Source organism: Rhinolophus ferrumequinum, chromosome 9, assembly GCF_004115265.2.
Source record: "Rhinolophus ferrumequinum isolate MPI-CBG mRhiFer1 chromosome 9, mRhiFer1_v1.p, whole genome shotgun sequence".
NCBI classification, from domain to species: domain Eukaryota; kingdom Metazoa; phylum Chordata; class Mammalia; order Chiroptera; family Rhinolophidae; genus Rhinolophus; species Rhinolophus ferrumequinum.
In genome coordinates, this window is record NC_046292.1 from 51,541,155 (window position 1) to 51,559,003 (window position 17,849).

General features: G+C 32.2%; 1 protein-coding gene across 1 annotated transcript in view; it reads left to right on the forward strand.

The window, feature by feature from the left end:
* LRRC7 (leucine rich repeat containing 7) overlaps nt 1-17,849 on the forward strand; it is a 364,327-nt gene that overhangs the window by 259,910 nt on the left and 86,568 nt on the right. The window contains 6 exon segments of the mRNA XM_033115988.1: nt 3,265-3,394; nt 4,406-4,521; nt 8,196-8,265; nt 10,339-10,438; nt 12,507-12,631; nt 14,677-14,925. Coding sequence (XP_032971879.1) covers nt 3,265-3,394; nt 4,406-4,521; nt 8,196-8,265; nt 10,339-10,438; nt 12,507-12,631; nt 14,677-14,925 — 790 coding nt within the window.

The window sequence follows — 17,849 nt, forward strand, 5'->3', positions numbered from 1 at the left end:
AACCAACCTTGCATCCCAGGAACAAATCCCAGTTGATTATGGTGTGTGATCTTTTTAATGTATTGCTGAATTCAGTTTACTAATATTTTGTTGAGGATTTTTTGCATCTATATTCATCAGGAATATCAGCCAACTATTTTCTTTTTTCTAATGTCTTTGTCCAGTTTTGGAATTGAGATAATGGTAGCCTCATAAAATGAGGTTGGGAGCTTTCCTCCCTCTTGAATTTTTTGGAATAGTTTAAGAAGGATAGGTGTTGATGCTTCTTTGAATGTTTGGTAAAATTCACTTATCTCAAGACAACAGCAATTCCACTTCTGGCCATTTATCTGAAGAAATTCAAAACATTAATTTGAAAAGATACATGCATCCCTATGTTCATTGCAGCACTATTTACAATAGCCAAGATATGGAAGCAATCCAAGTGCCCATCAATAGACAATTGGATAAAGACGGTGTGGTACATATATACAAAGGAATAAAAAAGAATAAAATCTTACCATTTGCGACAACATGGATGAACCCAGAGGGTATTATGTGCAGTGAGATAAGTCAGACTAAGAAAGACAAATATCATATGATCTCACTTATAAAAAAACAAAATAAACAAACAAAAAAACAGAAACAGATTCATAGATACAGAGAACAAAATGATGGTTGCCAGAGGGGAGAGTGCTAAGGGAGCGAGGTGAAAAAGGTGAAGGGATTAAGAAATACAAATTGGTAGTTACGTAATAGTCATGAGGATGTAAAGTACAGTACAGAGAATATAGTCAATAATGTTGCAATAACTATGTATAATGCCAGGTGGGTACTAAACTTATCAGTGGGATCACTGCATAAATTATATAAATATCTAACCACTATGCTGTACATCTGAAACTAATATAAAATTATATTGAATGTCAACTTTAAATGAAAAAAATAAATGATTAAAAAAGAAAAGAGTAACCTCAAAACATATTTTATAAAAGAAATAAAAAATAATGAAACTTAATTATATTTTTAATTGTTTAATTCTTTAACTTCTCCCTCTGAACATACATCTGAAATTTTTATTTTTAAAAAGCTGTGGTACTTTCATGATCAATTGCTGAATATATATATAAAACCCTGAACCATTGCTTGAAACCTCTTTTAATCAATTTAAGTGCATTATATGTAGAAGACACTGTGCTTGACTGTTCCTGTTATAAAGAAATAAGCTGTTACTGGGTTTCCCAAATACATTGAGTCCTGTCCCCACCAACACACACACACACACACACACAAGTCACATAGCCATGCACACCTGGCATAGAGGGACATGACCACCTCCGTATGTGCAACCTAAAAAAGATTAGAAACAAATTTATCAGGGTTCAGTAATACAAAGAAAAACTATTTCCTGAGCATGTGTATTATGGCAAGCACTGTGCTAAATTCTTTACTTACAATATTCCATGAAATACTCAGAGCAACTACATGAGACAGGGGTTATTAGTATTTTCATTGCAAATAAAGAAACTAAGGCTTAGAGGAAAGTTATGTGACTTGTCTATGTAAAAGGAAAAACGTTCACTTAAGCTGCACTTGCCTAAGAGATATTATTCAAAGCTGACCTCTGTGTTTCTCCACATTTAGTTCTAACAGCTGCAGCTGTTAAAGACCATGAATCCTGAGTTACTTTGGTCAGAGTCAGATTGGACCTGACTGAATTCATTTCTTTCCAGACCCATGGACAAAGGGACTTGGTTTACCTAACTGTAAACAGACTTGTGAACTCGTTCTACCCTCTCTGTAATGCAAATTTTTAATCTTTAAAATGAGTGGAACCCATTGTTAGCACTCCCTTACAGCACTGCTCGGTGTGTTCCTTCCCCAGTGTGTTCCCTTGCCTGGCAGGTAAATAAAATCAGCTTTGATTTTTGAAACCCAAGATCTAGTAAGTGACAGAGCCTGGACATAAAGCCATTCTGACTAACTTAAAACCCATATGCTTCATGTCTGTGTTCACTTTGTTAACTGTATGATTGGGAGGTAAATGGCATTCAAGCCAGGTCGTTCCAAGATATAAAAAAGAAAGCGGATTCTGCCACCTCATCCCGCTAACTCCAATTCATTCTTCCCTTTACAAGCACGACACCCTCACCCTTGGGGTTCCTTCCTATTACAGTAATAACAATGAAATGAATGGTAATGACAGTGTAATAATATTAACAACAGCATCAATGACAACTTAAATACAGCTAGTATTTACTCTGTGCCAGGCCCTCTCTCTCTCCCCGCTGTCTCAAACCAGCCATTGAAATGTCTTGTTCCCTGGTGATAACTTGAATGTGCATTCATACAATTCCTTTCTGTAGATCTGAGGTGAAGCGGGCCAAGTATGGCGTGGTGAGTATTGTGATAAACTGGCAAACTGTGCCCATTTAGAGGCAGCAGCCGTTGCTCTCTTTCCATTACTTGTCATGGAAGAGAACAGGCCCAGTATTGCCAGAGCGTCCTCTTTTTTAAAAGGTCTGAGTCATTATGTAGAGTTTACCACCTTTGAAAATACTATGTAAACCAAACAAAACACATCTGCAGACTGAAATGAGCCCTGCTGGTAGCCTCCTCTACAGGGGCACAGGCCAAGAGGCAAGGTAATACACTGGGGCCATGGGGTCTGCATTTAGGTCTCAGCCTTCCTACCTCGTGTGGCCTTGGGCAAGTTACTTAGCTTCTGTAAGCCTCCATTTCCTTATCTGTAAAATAATATTTTTTTAAATTATTATTTTAAAATAATAGATATAGAGCTGTTATAAGGAAAAGCTTAGTTATTTTTAACACTTAGTGAAATACCTACCATTTAATCAGTATTTTGTTGTTAATGTGTTGCCCCTTTTATTCTCCCTTTCTTGGACCTGCCCTCTACGCCCTTCTACCCACCAATGCCAGTTATAGGCATTCATTCCAAAGATACATTATGAACATCTGCCTGGAAATGACGTCTCAGTTGTATTAAAAACAAACAAACAAAATCTTCTCTCATTTTCAATGAGTCAGTTAAATGACAGGTGAATTTAGAAAGGGAAAAAATAAACTATACTTATTTTGCCAAATTGAACCACTTACTAAATGGTATTGAATCATTTAGCTGAACTGTTAAAATAAATTAATTTATATAAATTGTGCAGTCACCAGATAAATACCTTTTTTAGTGCATTCGGATATGTAGCTTTTCCAAAACTTTTCTTCCATCTGACCTTTTAAAATGTCTGACTAATGTATTTATCTTTTCAGTTTATCTTTACTAGAAGAATTTGACTGTAGCTGTAATGAACTGGAGGCACTCCCTTGTACTATTGGCTACCTTCATAGTCTTCGAACATTAGCAGTTGATGAGAATTTCCTTCCAGAATTACCCAGAGAAGTAAGGAATAAACTTATTTCTATTAATTAACTTTTTATGATTCTGTTTTGGAATTAAATATTAACAGGTGCAGCAGCAGTGTAGATTCATGACTTGAGCTTTGAATAGGAATTGTCTATGTATATATTTGTTAATCATTCTTTTTTAAATGACGTGTTAACTTATACTCAACCCAGAAAATGCATGTGACATAAACCTTGCTTGCAAAGAAAAGTAATAAAATATTGTAAATTAATTAATGTGAAGGAATACAATTTAATAATTTAATTTTATATGTTTTGTTTTTGATGACAGAAATAAATAACATTTGGGGATATTTACATTTTCATTTCTGAAGTGAAAATTTTTCAATGTAAATAAGTTTTTAAAAGTCTCATGTTACATATTTTCACTTCAGGATCCATCAAGAGTTTCTGTTAGTTTTTTTTAATCTCTAACTAGGATTTTAATTTACTAATGTCAAGAAAAAAAATGTGAAGTACATTTTTAACTTAACATTTTCGACAAAACACTTCCATGATGAAAGAACACTAATCCATATATCATTATTTTAGAGCCAAAAGTAATGAATAAAAATGACAAATACCATTGTAATATGAAGTAAAAGTAATTTTACCAAGGAGATGTTAGCAAAACTTCATTTTTTAATATGCATGATCTGTTATAAACATAGATATATTAGTATTCCCTTGGATGGTCATAAACGATGCAATTTATGAAAACAATAAAGTTAACAAGTGCTCTAATAATAAAATTATAAAGGAAATCCTTCCTAATATGTAAAAGAATATGAGATGTACATTGTCTTAATATCTAAGGAATTTATATAATAATATACATATTTTAAAAAGAGATAATAAAAAACGAAACAATACATATATTAAGAGAGAACATTAAAAATGATAAGGGAATATGTAATTTAGTCAAATTGTTTTAGAAGTTATAAAAATTGATAAGAAAATAGCCTACAATGTGATTGTTTACTTTTGTTGTTGTTGTTGTTTCTCATAGATTGGAAGTTGTAAGAATGTAACAGTTATGTCTCTACGTTCCAATAAACTGGAATTTCTTCCTGAAGAGATTGGACAGATGCAGAAACTAAGAGTCTTAAATTTGAGTGATAACAGGTATTTTTGACACACATTCACAATCATATATTAGTTATTTCCTAATATATGTTATTAGTTATTTCCTATATATAAAAGTCAAAAAGTTTTACATTTATTTCCTAAAAGCAAATTACTATTTCTTGTTAATAATTTTGGAAACATTTTCTGTGTAAAGTGTGTGTGAAATACATGGAATACAAATATCAAATAAATGTGCAAATATACATTTAGAAAATGCAGAAGCTACATTTTTTTAAGCAGCTATTTCAAAATGTTATTATTTGATTATATTAAAATCAAATATTATATTGTATATTTAAGTTATATAAAACTTATACACCCAAATTTATATACCAAAACCCTCCTATATGCAGAAAGCATACTATTACAAAGACATGGAAAATAATTTAAATAAATAAAAACCTACAAAATGTATTAATAAAAATGTGTGCATAGATATGTATGTATGCAGATATATATATGTATGTATGTATTTATTTATTTATTTATACTTTTATGTCTCTGTAAATTGAATGGGAAATGTGTATATTGTCAACAACATCAGAGTGCTGGTAGGAATAGTTCCAGGAAGCTAATAATAAAAAGTCAAAAAGTTTGTACATTATGGTAAGGACAATAAATGGTTATTTAATCATGTTCAGAGCAGAAGGAACAAAGAAAGGATGGGTCCTCTTCTTGTGACAAAGGTGTTATACTGGTGGATGGGTAAAAAGAAAAAGTGAAACTGCAATTCTTCTTTGTTTCCATTACAACCGTCCTCAAATAGGAAAGGATTAAAATAAATATTGACCCTAGACAACTGCTAAGAAGATAAAGTAATTATGAAATAGAATGCTTGAACTCTTTGTTTTTAGTAAGTTTCAGTCTGTCTACTGATAATGTGAGAAACTCACAGACTTTGCAACAAAACTGTCAGGTTTAGCTTCTGTGGAATCATGAAGAAGGTTCAGATTCTGAAAGTTTCACTAAGTGTGGAAGTTCTTATTTGTTTGTTAGTATAAGGAAAAAAAATAATGTGAATTTCAAAAAATCTTTCATTTAGTAGCTCAGTAATGTTCTCATGTAAGAGAATAAAACATTCCATTAAAAGGTTTGGGAACTTATTTTTAAAATCATGCTGACAAGGAAGTTTCATAGCTTGGTGCAACAAGAGTAAGTCATGTCAAACCAACCTCATCTCCTGTTTTGACTGGGTTACCAGACAGGAAGATGAGGAAGATGCATCGAATGTTTTGCCTTCCTTTCAGCAAGACATTTTTTTAAATTTTCTAATTATATTCTTCTGACGAAGATTAGAAATATGGTCATGGAGATAACACAGGAAGATGGATGCCCCATAGATTCAATTACAGCCTCTCAATGGAACTGAGCTCCATTATTGTCAACCTGGAGAGAGGGTTTTCATGATGAGCTATAGAACTCTCTTCCAAATTCTTGGTCTGCTCAACTTTGATACATTAATAATATGTGTGATGATATAGAAAATATCCTTGTCAAATATTTAAAATGATCCACAGCTAAAAGTACTACTAATGGAGTTATTTATTCAACAAATATAGCATAGTTGAGCACCTATCATGGGACAAACACATCGCTAGATGCTGGTCCAAAGGATATGAATAAAACACTGAGAATCTCATAATATCAGGAGTTTAAATACTCCATCAGGCCAGAAATAAAGCTTAATTTATCTCCTTGTACAGTGACTGAAACATAGGTTAGAGCCAAATTAATATTTTTAAATTAACAAATTAATCGATGAATCTTAACCTGAGATTAAAATCAATATTTAGCCAAAGCTGAGGCCAAAGTTGAACAGAATAAACAGAGAATGAACTGCTTGGATAAAAGATTAAATATGAAATGTTTTCCAAAAGTCATGATTATTCCTATTTCATGCTTAAAACATAATCGATTTTCAAAGTTTGGCATTATAGTTCAGTAACAATGATTCCTTGCCCCTGTCAACTGTAAGGCTGCTTCTGTTGTCAATTTACTGCACATCTGTGATACAAAAGAAAGGCCACTTTCAACAGCAGCCACTGGAAGAGCAAAAAAAATGAGGGCAACATCCTTCTCTAACAATTTCTTTTCTTCCTACTCTACATTTACAACTGGATTGATGATGATTTATCATGGACAGTGTTGTATATGCGTCTGGAAAGTGTTGCCCTCATGTACCATTGATACAGCAGAATTGGTATTCTACTTTTAATTCATCTCCACGTCATGTAAAAAGTTCTCCCCATAGACCTTACTTCATAATTTCCAGCTAAATATTGGAAACAGCTTTTATGGGTAATTTGGCTTAATGTTATAAATGCTAGTGTAACAAATAAGTGTAGAAAAAGAGAATTGTGGTATAATTTCATTTCTATTATTCATCTTTAAATTCTTATTTATGTTTTACAAATATTTATAATCTCAGAAAGGTTGTTATGTTATCTAGCCTATGCACATTCTGCATTCGCTGTCAATGTCTTTTCATATTTACTAAATTACTTGAAAGTTCTTAACTGCTTTTGCATATAAAACTAACTTCCCACAATCCTTATTAATTATTGTAACATTTTCCACTTCCATTATCAAAATATACTTATTCATCAATTGGCTGATGAATTTCAACATATTAAATAAAGACTTAAAGAAGTTTTCATTACAAGTTGTGTACAAGTTGTATCTAAACAGTTTATCTGTATGCAAAAGTGAACATGCAGAACTTAACAATAAATCCTTTGGCATGCCTTGTTTGTATTACTCACTTTGCTGACTAGCTGTCATTGTAATCACAATTTATTAATCATGCACAATTTCAGGAATATCAAAGTAGGCATTTGGCTATTTGGCTCTCCAAAAGCTGAAGCCGAAGCTAAATAGATAACTTTGATTGAATACTTAAGCTGATGCCAAACTTCATATATCTCAAAGTGCTATTTTTAAAGAGTTTCTCTTTGACTATCTACTACATAATATATGAAGGCTGAAGGAACAAAAAGACACAATTTCAGGAGTCAACATAATGTTGGGAGCTATAAATTCCTTTAATAGTAAGAGAAATATGGCCCTTTGCTCTCCTGGAGCCTACAGTTTTGTGGGAATATCAGACAGCAAAAAAAAAAAAAAAAAATTTACCAATTATGTTATGTTCCATGAAGGAAAATACGAAGTGCTTTAAGACTAGGTTGTGAAAAAGTAATTTAAATGAGGAGTCAGGGAAAAGCCTCTTTGAGAAAATGGCATTTAAGCTAAGAGCTAAAGTATACGTGAGATTTCGTCAAATGAAGTATGAGAGAAAAAATATTCCAGACAGAGAAAAGAACTTGGCTTATCTCCATAGCAGGCTGAAAGAATGCTAGTGGTGCTCATGGAACCAAGTCAAGAAAAGAGTAGCAGAAGTTTCTAGAGGGTTTTTTGGGGGCGGGCAGATCTTATAAGGTCTGAAAGGCATGTTAACCTGGATTTTGGATTTTATCCTAGATACGAAGGAAAGCATTTGAATGGTTGTAAACAGGAGATTTTCATTTTTTAAAGATTGCTCATGCTACTCACTGCAGAAAGAATTAGAGAGAAGAAGAATGAAGTCAATAAATTACAGTATTTTAAATAATTCTTCATAAAAATAAACTATCTCCACCTTCACCCATGCTATTAGAATTTCATTGTTTTTGCAGATTGAAGAATCTACCATTCTCATTTACCAAACTTAAGGAGCTTGCAGCGTTGTGGCTTTCTGACAATCAGGTAACAACTTTTATTACTTGATTTATTTTGTTTATTGAGTTGAACTATAATTGAAACTGAATTACTAACTTATTTTCAATAGATACCTTTGACAATTAGTACAAAATACAGATTCTTTATCCACTGGAGGAGAGGTTTTTGTAAAGGTAGCAATTCAAATATGTATTTCATTGCTGTAGACAAAACAGTACTATAATCCTCACCCTCTTTAAATACTTCAATTTAGCATCTCCTTCATTCTCAGCGATTGAATATACAAAATGATCCTTTTTATAGCTTTTCAGCTCTAGGTGGTACATATATGTCCTTAGAGGATGTACTTTAATTATATCTCTGAAGGTAAAAAATAAGAAATCATTACCACAATCCCCACAAGAGAGAATTATTATCCTCCATGTTCCTTTTTATTCTCACACTTTTAATCATAATCAACTTAATTCTAAAACTATTAAAGAAATTTGCAGGTATCTTTGCAACTATTATCGGTATTTTCTGTGAAATTGTTTTGATATTATTCCTTTTCTCATGAAAATAGATTATAATTAAATAAATAATTGAGTGTTCATAATATTATTAACTGGAAAATAACAAAAAACAGTTGAAGACACCTCATTTGCTACCAGAAAAATGGGTGATCAATAATTTTGACATAGTTTATAGTCTTCTTTCACTCTTTTCTTGTAATCCTAAAATTTTGAAACACCTATCCCCAAATATGAGTAGCCAAATGAAAACAAGGCATGTGGAATTTAGTTTGTCATCATTGTTTTCTAAGAATAAAAGCAGCATTACTAGTAAATGAATTGTTCAGATTTCTAGATATTGGGTTACTTCTGTGAAAAAATAAAATAAACCTCTACAAAGTGTAAACTGTAAGTATAAGAATAATATTTGTGTTCCTGCTGTTTTTACAGCACTTGCTTCCATCTAGTAAAAAATTAGATCGTCATTCAAATTCAAATCTTATCAATAAACTACAGATTTTTCAAGTCATCAGTATATCATTGTAAATAAAGCATTAATGGAATCAATATGAATTGTGCTAATGGAACAGACTCTTCAGTTTTGCTTTGTGGAAAAAAAAACTAATATCATGATTTATTATTCATGTGGGAGAATGAATAGAACAGTGACTACATCGTTTAACTTTTATTTAGGACCGTGATTTAATGTGTTCCTGACTCAGTTTCATGAAACAAGTTGGTATCTTTGTGCTTCACTCCTATTAATAAATGTCATGAAATAAGCTAATTTTTAAAACATTAGATAAATGGTAATTCCCAATATATTTCCACATATAGCATATAATATCAGAGTTCTAAAAACCCTTCAAAAATAATATTTTGAAATCAAATTAATTAATAGAGCATTAATTAATACCATCCCTAGGTAAATACCATGTTTCCCTTAAAATAAGACCTAACTAGAAAATAAGTCCTAGCATGATTTTTCAGGATGACATCCCCTGAACATAAGCCCTAATGCATCTTTTGGAACAAAAATTAATATAAGACCTGGTCTTATTTTCTGGGAAACATGGTATATTATGACATACAAGATACAAATACAGTTGCTTATCTGGATGTGGACCCTGTCTTTGGTTATGAAAATAGCTCTTAAAAATAAATGCATATGCCTTAACCTAATTAAATTCATAGAGGATTGTGCATACCATAAATTTGATAGCAAATTCCATTTTTAGGGGAACAGTTCATGAAAATGAATGGGCGTATCGAATCATACCAAAAGCTTACTACTAGTTGAAACAATTTAATACATTTTGGTCTCTTTAGGATTAAAATTGACATTGCTCAGTGAGGATGAAAAGTTTTGTGAAAGAGTGTACTAGAGAAAAATAATCTCATTATGAAGACTTTAGAATTTGAAAATATTCCCCAGCAATAGTCTTATTTTGTTATGCTTTCTTATTTTGTTGCTTTTTTTCCCTTGCTTCTCTTTTAATTTTTCATTCAGCTTGAATGAGTCCAGACTGTTGACCATTATCTTATGTGAAAAAAACATTATTTATATTTGCTAGCTTATTGATCTAATTTAAGTATTCTTTGTTTCCAGTCCAAAGCCCTTATCCCTTTACAAACTGAAGCCCATCCAGAAACAAAGCAAAGAGTATTGACTAACTACATGTTTCCGCAGCAACCTCGTGGCGATGAAGGTAAGTTATTCGTAGAAATTTCTCCTATACTTACATGATTATAGACAAAAAAAAGATTAATTGTGTTCTGATCTCTAGCCAGGAATACTGGCACATGGGCAAAGCTATAAAGATAATTACATGATACACATAAACCATTTGGAGGTTAACTGTAAGTATGAATCTTATCTTCCGCACTATATTTTAAGTAAGATTTTAAAAATATAACTCTTCTTCTTTATATCTTACATGAAAAGTATGTTGACTTTTAGGATCAACTCCTTCTCTCGGTGGATTGCAAGACACAGGACTAGCTAACCAAACGCAATACCCAACTAATTTAAATGAGCTAAGAACAGTCAAACCTTAAGGAAAGTTTGATGAGCTGATTTATTTCCCGTGTTCACTAATTTCATGAACACAATTTAAACATTTAGCCCAGGGATCCCAGGCCCCAAATTATTTCACGTTAAGAGTCAACCATAAAAAGATGACTTGCAAACAATGACCTTCCTTTTTCAAGTTGAGTTTCTCTAACTAATGTCAGCAACTATGATAGGAATACTGTTTGAACATTCTAAACTTTTTTCAATAATTAAACCTTGTGTCTTATGCTCACATTATTCATAAGATGTTTAAAGGAAGTTTGTTCTTTATCATTTGGAACTCAGTATAGGCTCTTTAGCCCAAGTCAGCACAGGCTGCCATGTACATTTTCTAGTCTTACAGTCTTACAGTCTTCTAGTCTTACAGTTATGAAGACTTGGAAGAGTAAACCCACTTTAATCCACCCATGAATTAAATTCACCCAATCCAGTTGAATGAGACCAAGTTTTAAAAGAAACTATTGGCTTATATATTTCTTCTTTTCAGGAATAATTGTAATAAATGTCTTTAGTCTTTGATTTACACATGTAAATGAATCATCTTGGGATAGTTTAGGATATTTTCATTCAAATTTTGACTTACAGAAGTCGGAAAAGGAAAGTGTTTTCATATGTATTTTTCAGACTTCAATGCAATTGATCTTTTGAATTTATGAAAGAAAAGTGACCGTGTTTACATGTGGTATAAGAAAAATATTAAGTAAGAGTTATCTTGTATTCATTTAACTTTATTTATATTTACATTTTAATATCCCTAGATTATCAAAATATTTCATTTCAAAAGGAAGTAGGGAAAAATGAAAGTGCCTTTTATTTGCTGATTATTCCTGAGATTCAGTTTCACAGATTAAATCCCTAAGTTTGCCAGGGAGTGAGGTAGATCTAGTTAGGTAAGGTGTATTGTTAAGGCATTAGCTTTGTTTTGTTTTGGTTTAGTTTCCTTTGGAAAGAGTTGGTATTAGAAAAGTTTTCTTGAATTTTAAGAAACTCACCCTCTGGTTTTTCATTATACTAAAAATAAACTCCCATTACCACACACACATACACAAACACACACAAACACACACACACACACACACACACACACAGGTGCGATCTTAGACACTTTATTGCAAAACCATTGTTATATAGTACCTTTTATAAACTCATGATAGAGCTGAGTAGTTACAAGTATGAACTCTGTAATTACACAGACATGGGACAGAATCCTACTTTGGCCACAGAGAAACATGACTTTGAGCAAGTCTTAACACTCAGCTGTAGGCTTCTCATTAGTAAATTGTGGGTGATATTAGTACTACCATTGTGCTGTTGTGAAGACTAAAAGAGAGTATGTTTTTAAATGCTTATTCCAGCTCTCTCTATTATTACTATCCTATGAGGAGCTCATTCTCTACGCTGGAAAAATTCGCAATCCCAACATACAATTAATGTACACTTAGGAAAGCTGAATTTGAGTTAAGATGTTAAAAGACCACATAGCAAATATCAAGGGAATTTTGTTCCCTCTTTCCATTTTCTTTCCTTCTTTCTTTCTTGCTTTCTCTCTTTATTTCCTTCTTTTTTCTCTTTATTTTCTCTCTTTTCAATTTTTGTATTTGTTTATAGAACTTATCACCATTTTTTGCATAGTGTACTAAGCTCTATAATAACACTTTATGTTAAAAAAAAAAAAGCAATAATACTTTGGAATCTAACTGTAGATTTCCAGTCAGACAGTGACAGCTTTAACCCTACCCTGTGGGAAGAGCAGAGACAACAACGCATGACTGTTGCCTTTGAATTTGAAGAAAAAAAGGAAGATGATGATAACACTGGGAAAGTTAAGGTGAACCTTTTAATTTTTATTTCTTCTTTCTTCTTCTTATTTTTGCTTGTTTAGTGTTATTCAGGTAGACTTTGGGACAAACTGAAGGACCTCTGCTAGAAAGTCAGATACAACTTTAAGTCTCACGGTGGTACCTTTCATTATAGCATGAGGGCAATTTTGGAAGCATTGGTGTGCTTCAGAATAAGACTGATGTTCTGACTGAGCACATTTGATAGGCCACCCCATCTTACAGAATAACATGAAAGAGATTCAAGGTGAGAGAAAGCCAAACAAACAAACAAACCAATCTGGGTGGTGGGCTTTCCCTAATCATCTTATTACATCTTTGAAACTCTGAAATGGTTTCCTTTTAACCACTGAGCAAGACGTCATGCGGACTGTAAGAAGCCAAAATACACATTTATAGAAGAGCCAACAGATTAATATATTACATTGGCATTAAAAAAGTCTCTAAAGGATTCTATGTTCCTGGGATATTTGAGAAGAATTTATGAGTTTTCTTAAATGTGAGGACAAGTTTTAAAGGAGGTAAGTGCCTAATAGAAGGTGATGTTCCTTAGGGAAAATACTTCAATTTTTTAAGCTGAAAGCATATTTTTTAAAATCCTTTATTTGAACTAATCTAAGTCAAGTAACAAAATTGGATTTTAAAATCTATGTTTTTTCATTATTTAAATTTTAAAAGTATCAGAATTGATATAGATTTTATCAATATCAGATCTTCATGTTATCATTATATAGCAACATCTTGAATCTCTCATTAATTTTTATGGTATTACTTGTGTACTTTTTCCGTCATGGGTACTAACAGCTCTCACTCTTCGTGACTAATTACCTAAGTAGTTATATATATTCTATTAGTAGATCTAGACTGTGTGATGTGTTCTTTTCTATCATCTCATTCCCACATTTTCTAAACATTTTTCTTAAACCAACACACTCTAGAACCTTATTAGAATTAGACAGTAAGGTAATTGACAAGACCTATCTATATCATTGTGGAGAACCCAAAATGGATTCCCAAATCAAAATGATAATTCTGCTAAAGTTTTGGGATAAAAAAAAAATGTTTCTGGATGGTTGGTTAACGCTATCTAATAACCAAAGAGACATTTTGTTTTATTGTGAATTCCTAGAAAAAATAATGCTAAACTGAAAAAAAAAGACCTTTAGAACATTTCAGTTCTTTTTTTTAAGGACTTCATAGGTTAAATCCATAACAAGTGGATAATGCATACTATACTGGACCTCTGATTCATTCTTTTATTTCATTGAATGTTAAAAACTACATACATCTTCCTACAAATCTATATTCAAAGGATCCAAGAGGAAAAGAGTGTATTTAATATACTCTGGTATATGTCTCAATGAAAACATAAAATATAGTAAATACAAACAATTATTTAGAAGCCCTGTTTGTGTGTTATTTGATCAGGTTTGTTTATAATCAGAGTAGGTTCATTGTACTTTAAGGGCATTTTTCTCTATGTTTATTTATATTTAATTTATTTATAGTTGGTGAAACCATGTTTCCTAAATCTCAAACTACTGGGCTTTGACAATTTGAATATTTCCAATGTCATTGGCTATTGACCAAATTAGAACACAAACTTCTAAGTAAATCATCATGGAAATATTATGAGTGAACTATCCTGACATCTTAAACTAAATTAATCACACTTTACTGGTTCATTACATGTACATGAAATTTAGCACCATTTTACCTTTAATCTACACAAAATTTAGAAAAGAACCAGTGACCTATGCCATCAACTTCCAAATGGAATAGAGTATTATGCCCTATTTATAGTGTGTACAGTATAGTATGCATGCTTGCATTGTGTGAAGAAATTGTGACACTTTAGCTTCATATAATATTGGAAGTGTTGTATTACATAGAGTTAAAACTAATTTTCTGGTGATTGTTTTAAATGCACTACCCAGAGTGGAAAAATAAAATCAAGAGTAGAAAAATGATAACGTGAAAGTATTGCTACAGTGCTCCTCTTTCTCCCAGAAAATGGAGATTCCTTCTCCCACAGGATCACTCCTGCCAAGCCCCCTGGGAAAGGGGCCAGCGTGGGATTACTCTTCAACCTGCCAGACTGTCTGGCGATTGCTGCACACCATGGGCCAGGTGTGATCAGCAGATCCAAGATATGCCTGTCCCCCAGAATGACCCACAGCTGGCATGGGGTTGTATAAGTGGCCTCCAGCAGGAAAGGAGCATGTGTACTCCATTGCCAGTTGCAGCACAATCCACCACTCTTCCCTCTCTAAGTGGCAGACAGGTAGGCCTAGGTGTTCGGGGTAGGAGAATCCCCCATGTAGAGGCAACCTTGGAACAGTGGTTTATGGGGTATGTTCTGCATGATTGGGGTAAGAAATGTTCATCGTATAGAAACCCTCAATTGCCAGTGTTTGATCCCAATTTAATTTTTACTTCATTGACATTGGCAATGGGGTTGGGAGAATTGAGTCAGAGGGGAGGGAACGTCAATATAAGGTGCCTAATGGTGGGATATCTGGCATGGTTTTTGAGTTGGGTGCTTCATTTTTATTTATTTTTATTTTTATTTTATTTGTAAAGATGATTTATTTAATTGAAAGTGTGGGAATACCAATAGTCAAGCAGAATGTTGATGACACTATTGATAAAATCTAAATTGTCCCCACACATACCCACATTATAAAAAATATCAATTCTGGGGGACATTAAATAACTAAACTTGATTCCGAAAAGAACATGAGATGTGAATTCAGATTTGCTGAGAGTGAACTTTGAGCACAAAGATGGAATCTGTTGAAAAGCATCCATTTCCCTTTTATTTGAAGGCACAAATGATGAGAATTCCTGTAAGAGAAGATTGGTTTGGGAATGTGGCAAATAGGGCTTCCTTATCTCCCTGAGTCAGGTGTTTAAGAATTTAATGAAAATAAAAAGTCTTAATGGGATGTGAAAGAACACTGCATTTTTGGTAAACTTTACCATCCGCATATAATGGACAAGATTCTTATTCTGCCTTATATTCTTTCTACAATATAAGGCAAGCTAAGAATGCATTTTCCTCACTAAAACTGCTTTAGGTTTCCTTTATATGTAAAACGTACCAATTAATTCCTACAATAAGATATTTAACAATCAATAATCAAAGCATTAACTGTTATTTCTCTTACTGGAATTTCCAACCAAATCAAATGAAAATTTAAACATTATATAAGAAAATCAGAGTTTTGTGTGAATTCAAGATATTCTAAATGCCTTAGCTATTAACATTAATTATTTCATCATTGCTAAATTTTTGGAAGTCTCCAACATCTTGCAGCTGCTATTTGCATTTACTGCACTTTATTTAGATGTGAAATATATAGAATGTTGTGAAACATTTCTATTTTCCAAAATTAAAATAAAATAGCATTTCAGTAAAAATCTTGCATTTTTATAAAATGTATATGTACAATGAACAAATACTTTATGGTGAGTGATATACATAACATTTTGGTAAGAATGTAATTGACAGATATTTTCCCCACCTATATGTATAATCAATTAATATACATCTATTTTCATCCCATATTAGAATAAGGGAATATTTCTAGCCTATACATTTAGAAATATAAAGAAACTGCTTTTGTATTTGGACATTACTGAGCTAGTAATATAATTGTGTTTATGATCATGTTTATTCATTTCTGAAGTACTGTACACATGAGTTGAAAAGTAGGGAGGGAAAGTAATCTGTGAAAGTATAAAATATGCTTTGGAAGAGCTTAGAAACATACAAAATTATAAAATACAGTTTCATTTAAGAAGAAATTATAAAATATTGTGTTAGCTTTATGTTTCAAAAAATGGAAATTATCTTGTAATTTAACTCAATAAAATTCACATTTTAAATTTACAGTATTTCTTCCACAAGAATATACATATGTGCTGCACTTATACCAGAGAATAGCTCTGAGCCAAGTAACACTTGTGTAGCACAAGATTTAGCATCAAAGACCTAAGTTTGAATTTGGGCACTGCTACCTACTAGCTGTATGACCTTGGGCAAGTAACTTACACTGTCTGAGCCCCTGTTTTGTTTTGGTTTTTTTCCCCCATAAAATAGAAACAGATAGTATAATGGGTTGTGAAATTTAAATGAGATTTAATTATAATTGATTATAAATGATGGATTAATATAATTAATCATTTGTTATTTATATTTAAATATATGGTAAATAAGTATTATTTATTATATCGATAACTAATAATAAATTAAATATCCCTACAAAACATTTTGCATGTTATCTGGCCCAAAGCGAAGACTGAGCAAATGATAATCTTTGCTGCATACAATCTGAAAAAAAATTCAGACAGTTATAGGTATTGCAGTGTGACATATATATAGTAGACTCTAGATTGCCGAAGGAATCCATATTTTAAAAATATGTAAGTAGAATATGATATTAAATGTAGTATCTAATCTCTGCACAGAAACCATAAATTTTCATAGTACTGTCTTATTTATTTTCTCACTTTAGCTCTAGATTAATCCAAGCATGTGGGAGAGATATTATCATTGTAGGAATTGATAGCTAGTCGGGGTAAATTTGCAGCTTAATTTTAGACTCAAAGTCCAGTTTAATTCTGCTGGTAGGCTAGTAAATGGGAAACAAGGAGTTTATTGTGTAGGTGGGAACAAATCTAAGGGTTATGAGAACCTGAAGCTTCCACAGTTTGGGGAGGGGCCTCTTTAATGAAAAGAATATAAAATAACTACGTAAACACATAAGTAGGGGCCCTCATGAGGCTTTGGAAAGAACCCATGCAATAGGCCCTAAAGCTTAAACCTCATTACATTTGTGGCAAATATGCTTCTGTTTCTAGATTTAAATTTTTTTACAGAGATAAAATATCCAAACATATTCTGGTGATATGACTAACCTATCACATTAACTTGCTTATAAAATAACCAGAGAATATTGATACTAGGTCCATTAGTAAATAGTTGTCTAATTGTGTCCAATGGACATAGCATCTACAAAAATAGATTACATTATTCAATGAAGTGTTTAATTCAATTAAGAGAACATTTCACACTTTTTTTTTTTTTGCCTTTGACTCAATTTAGAAATGTAATTTTAGCATTGAGGATATTTTAAGGTACATAGAACTTTAATTTAATGCCCTACTTGAAAATGACTTTTTCATTCATATACCATTGGTTAT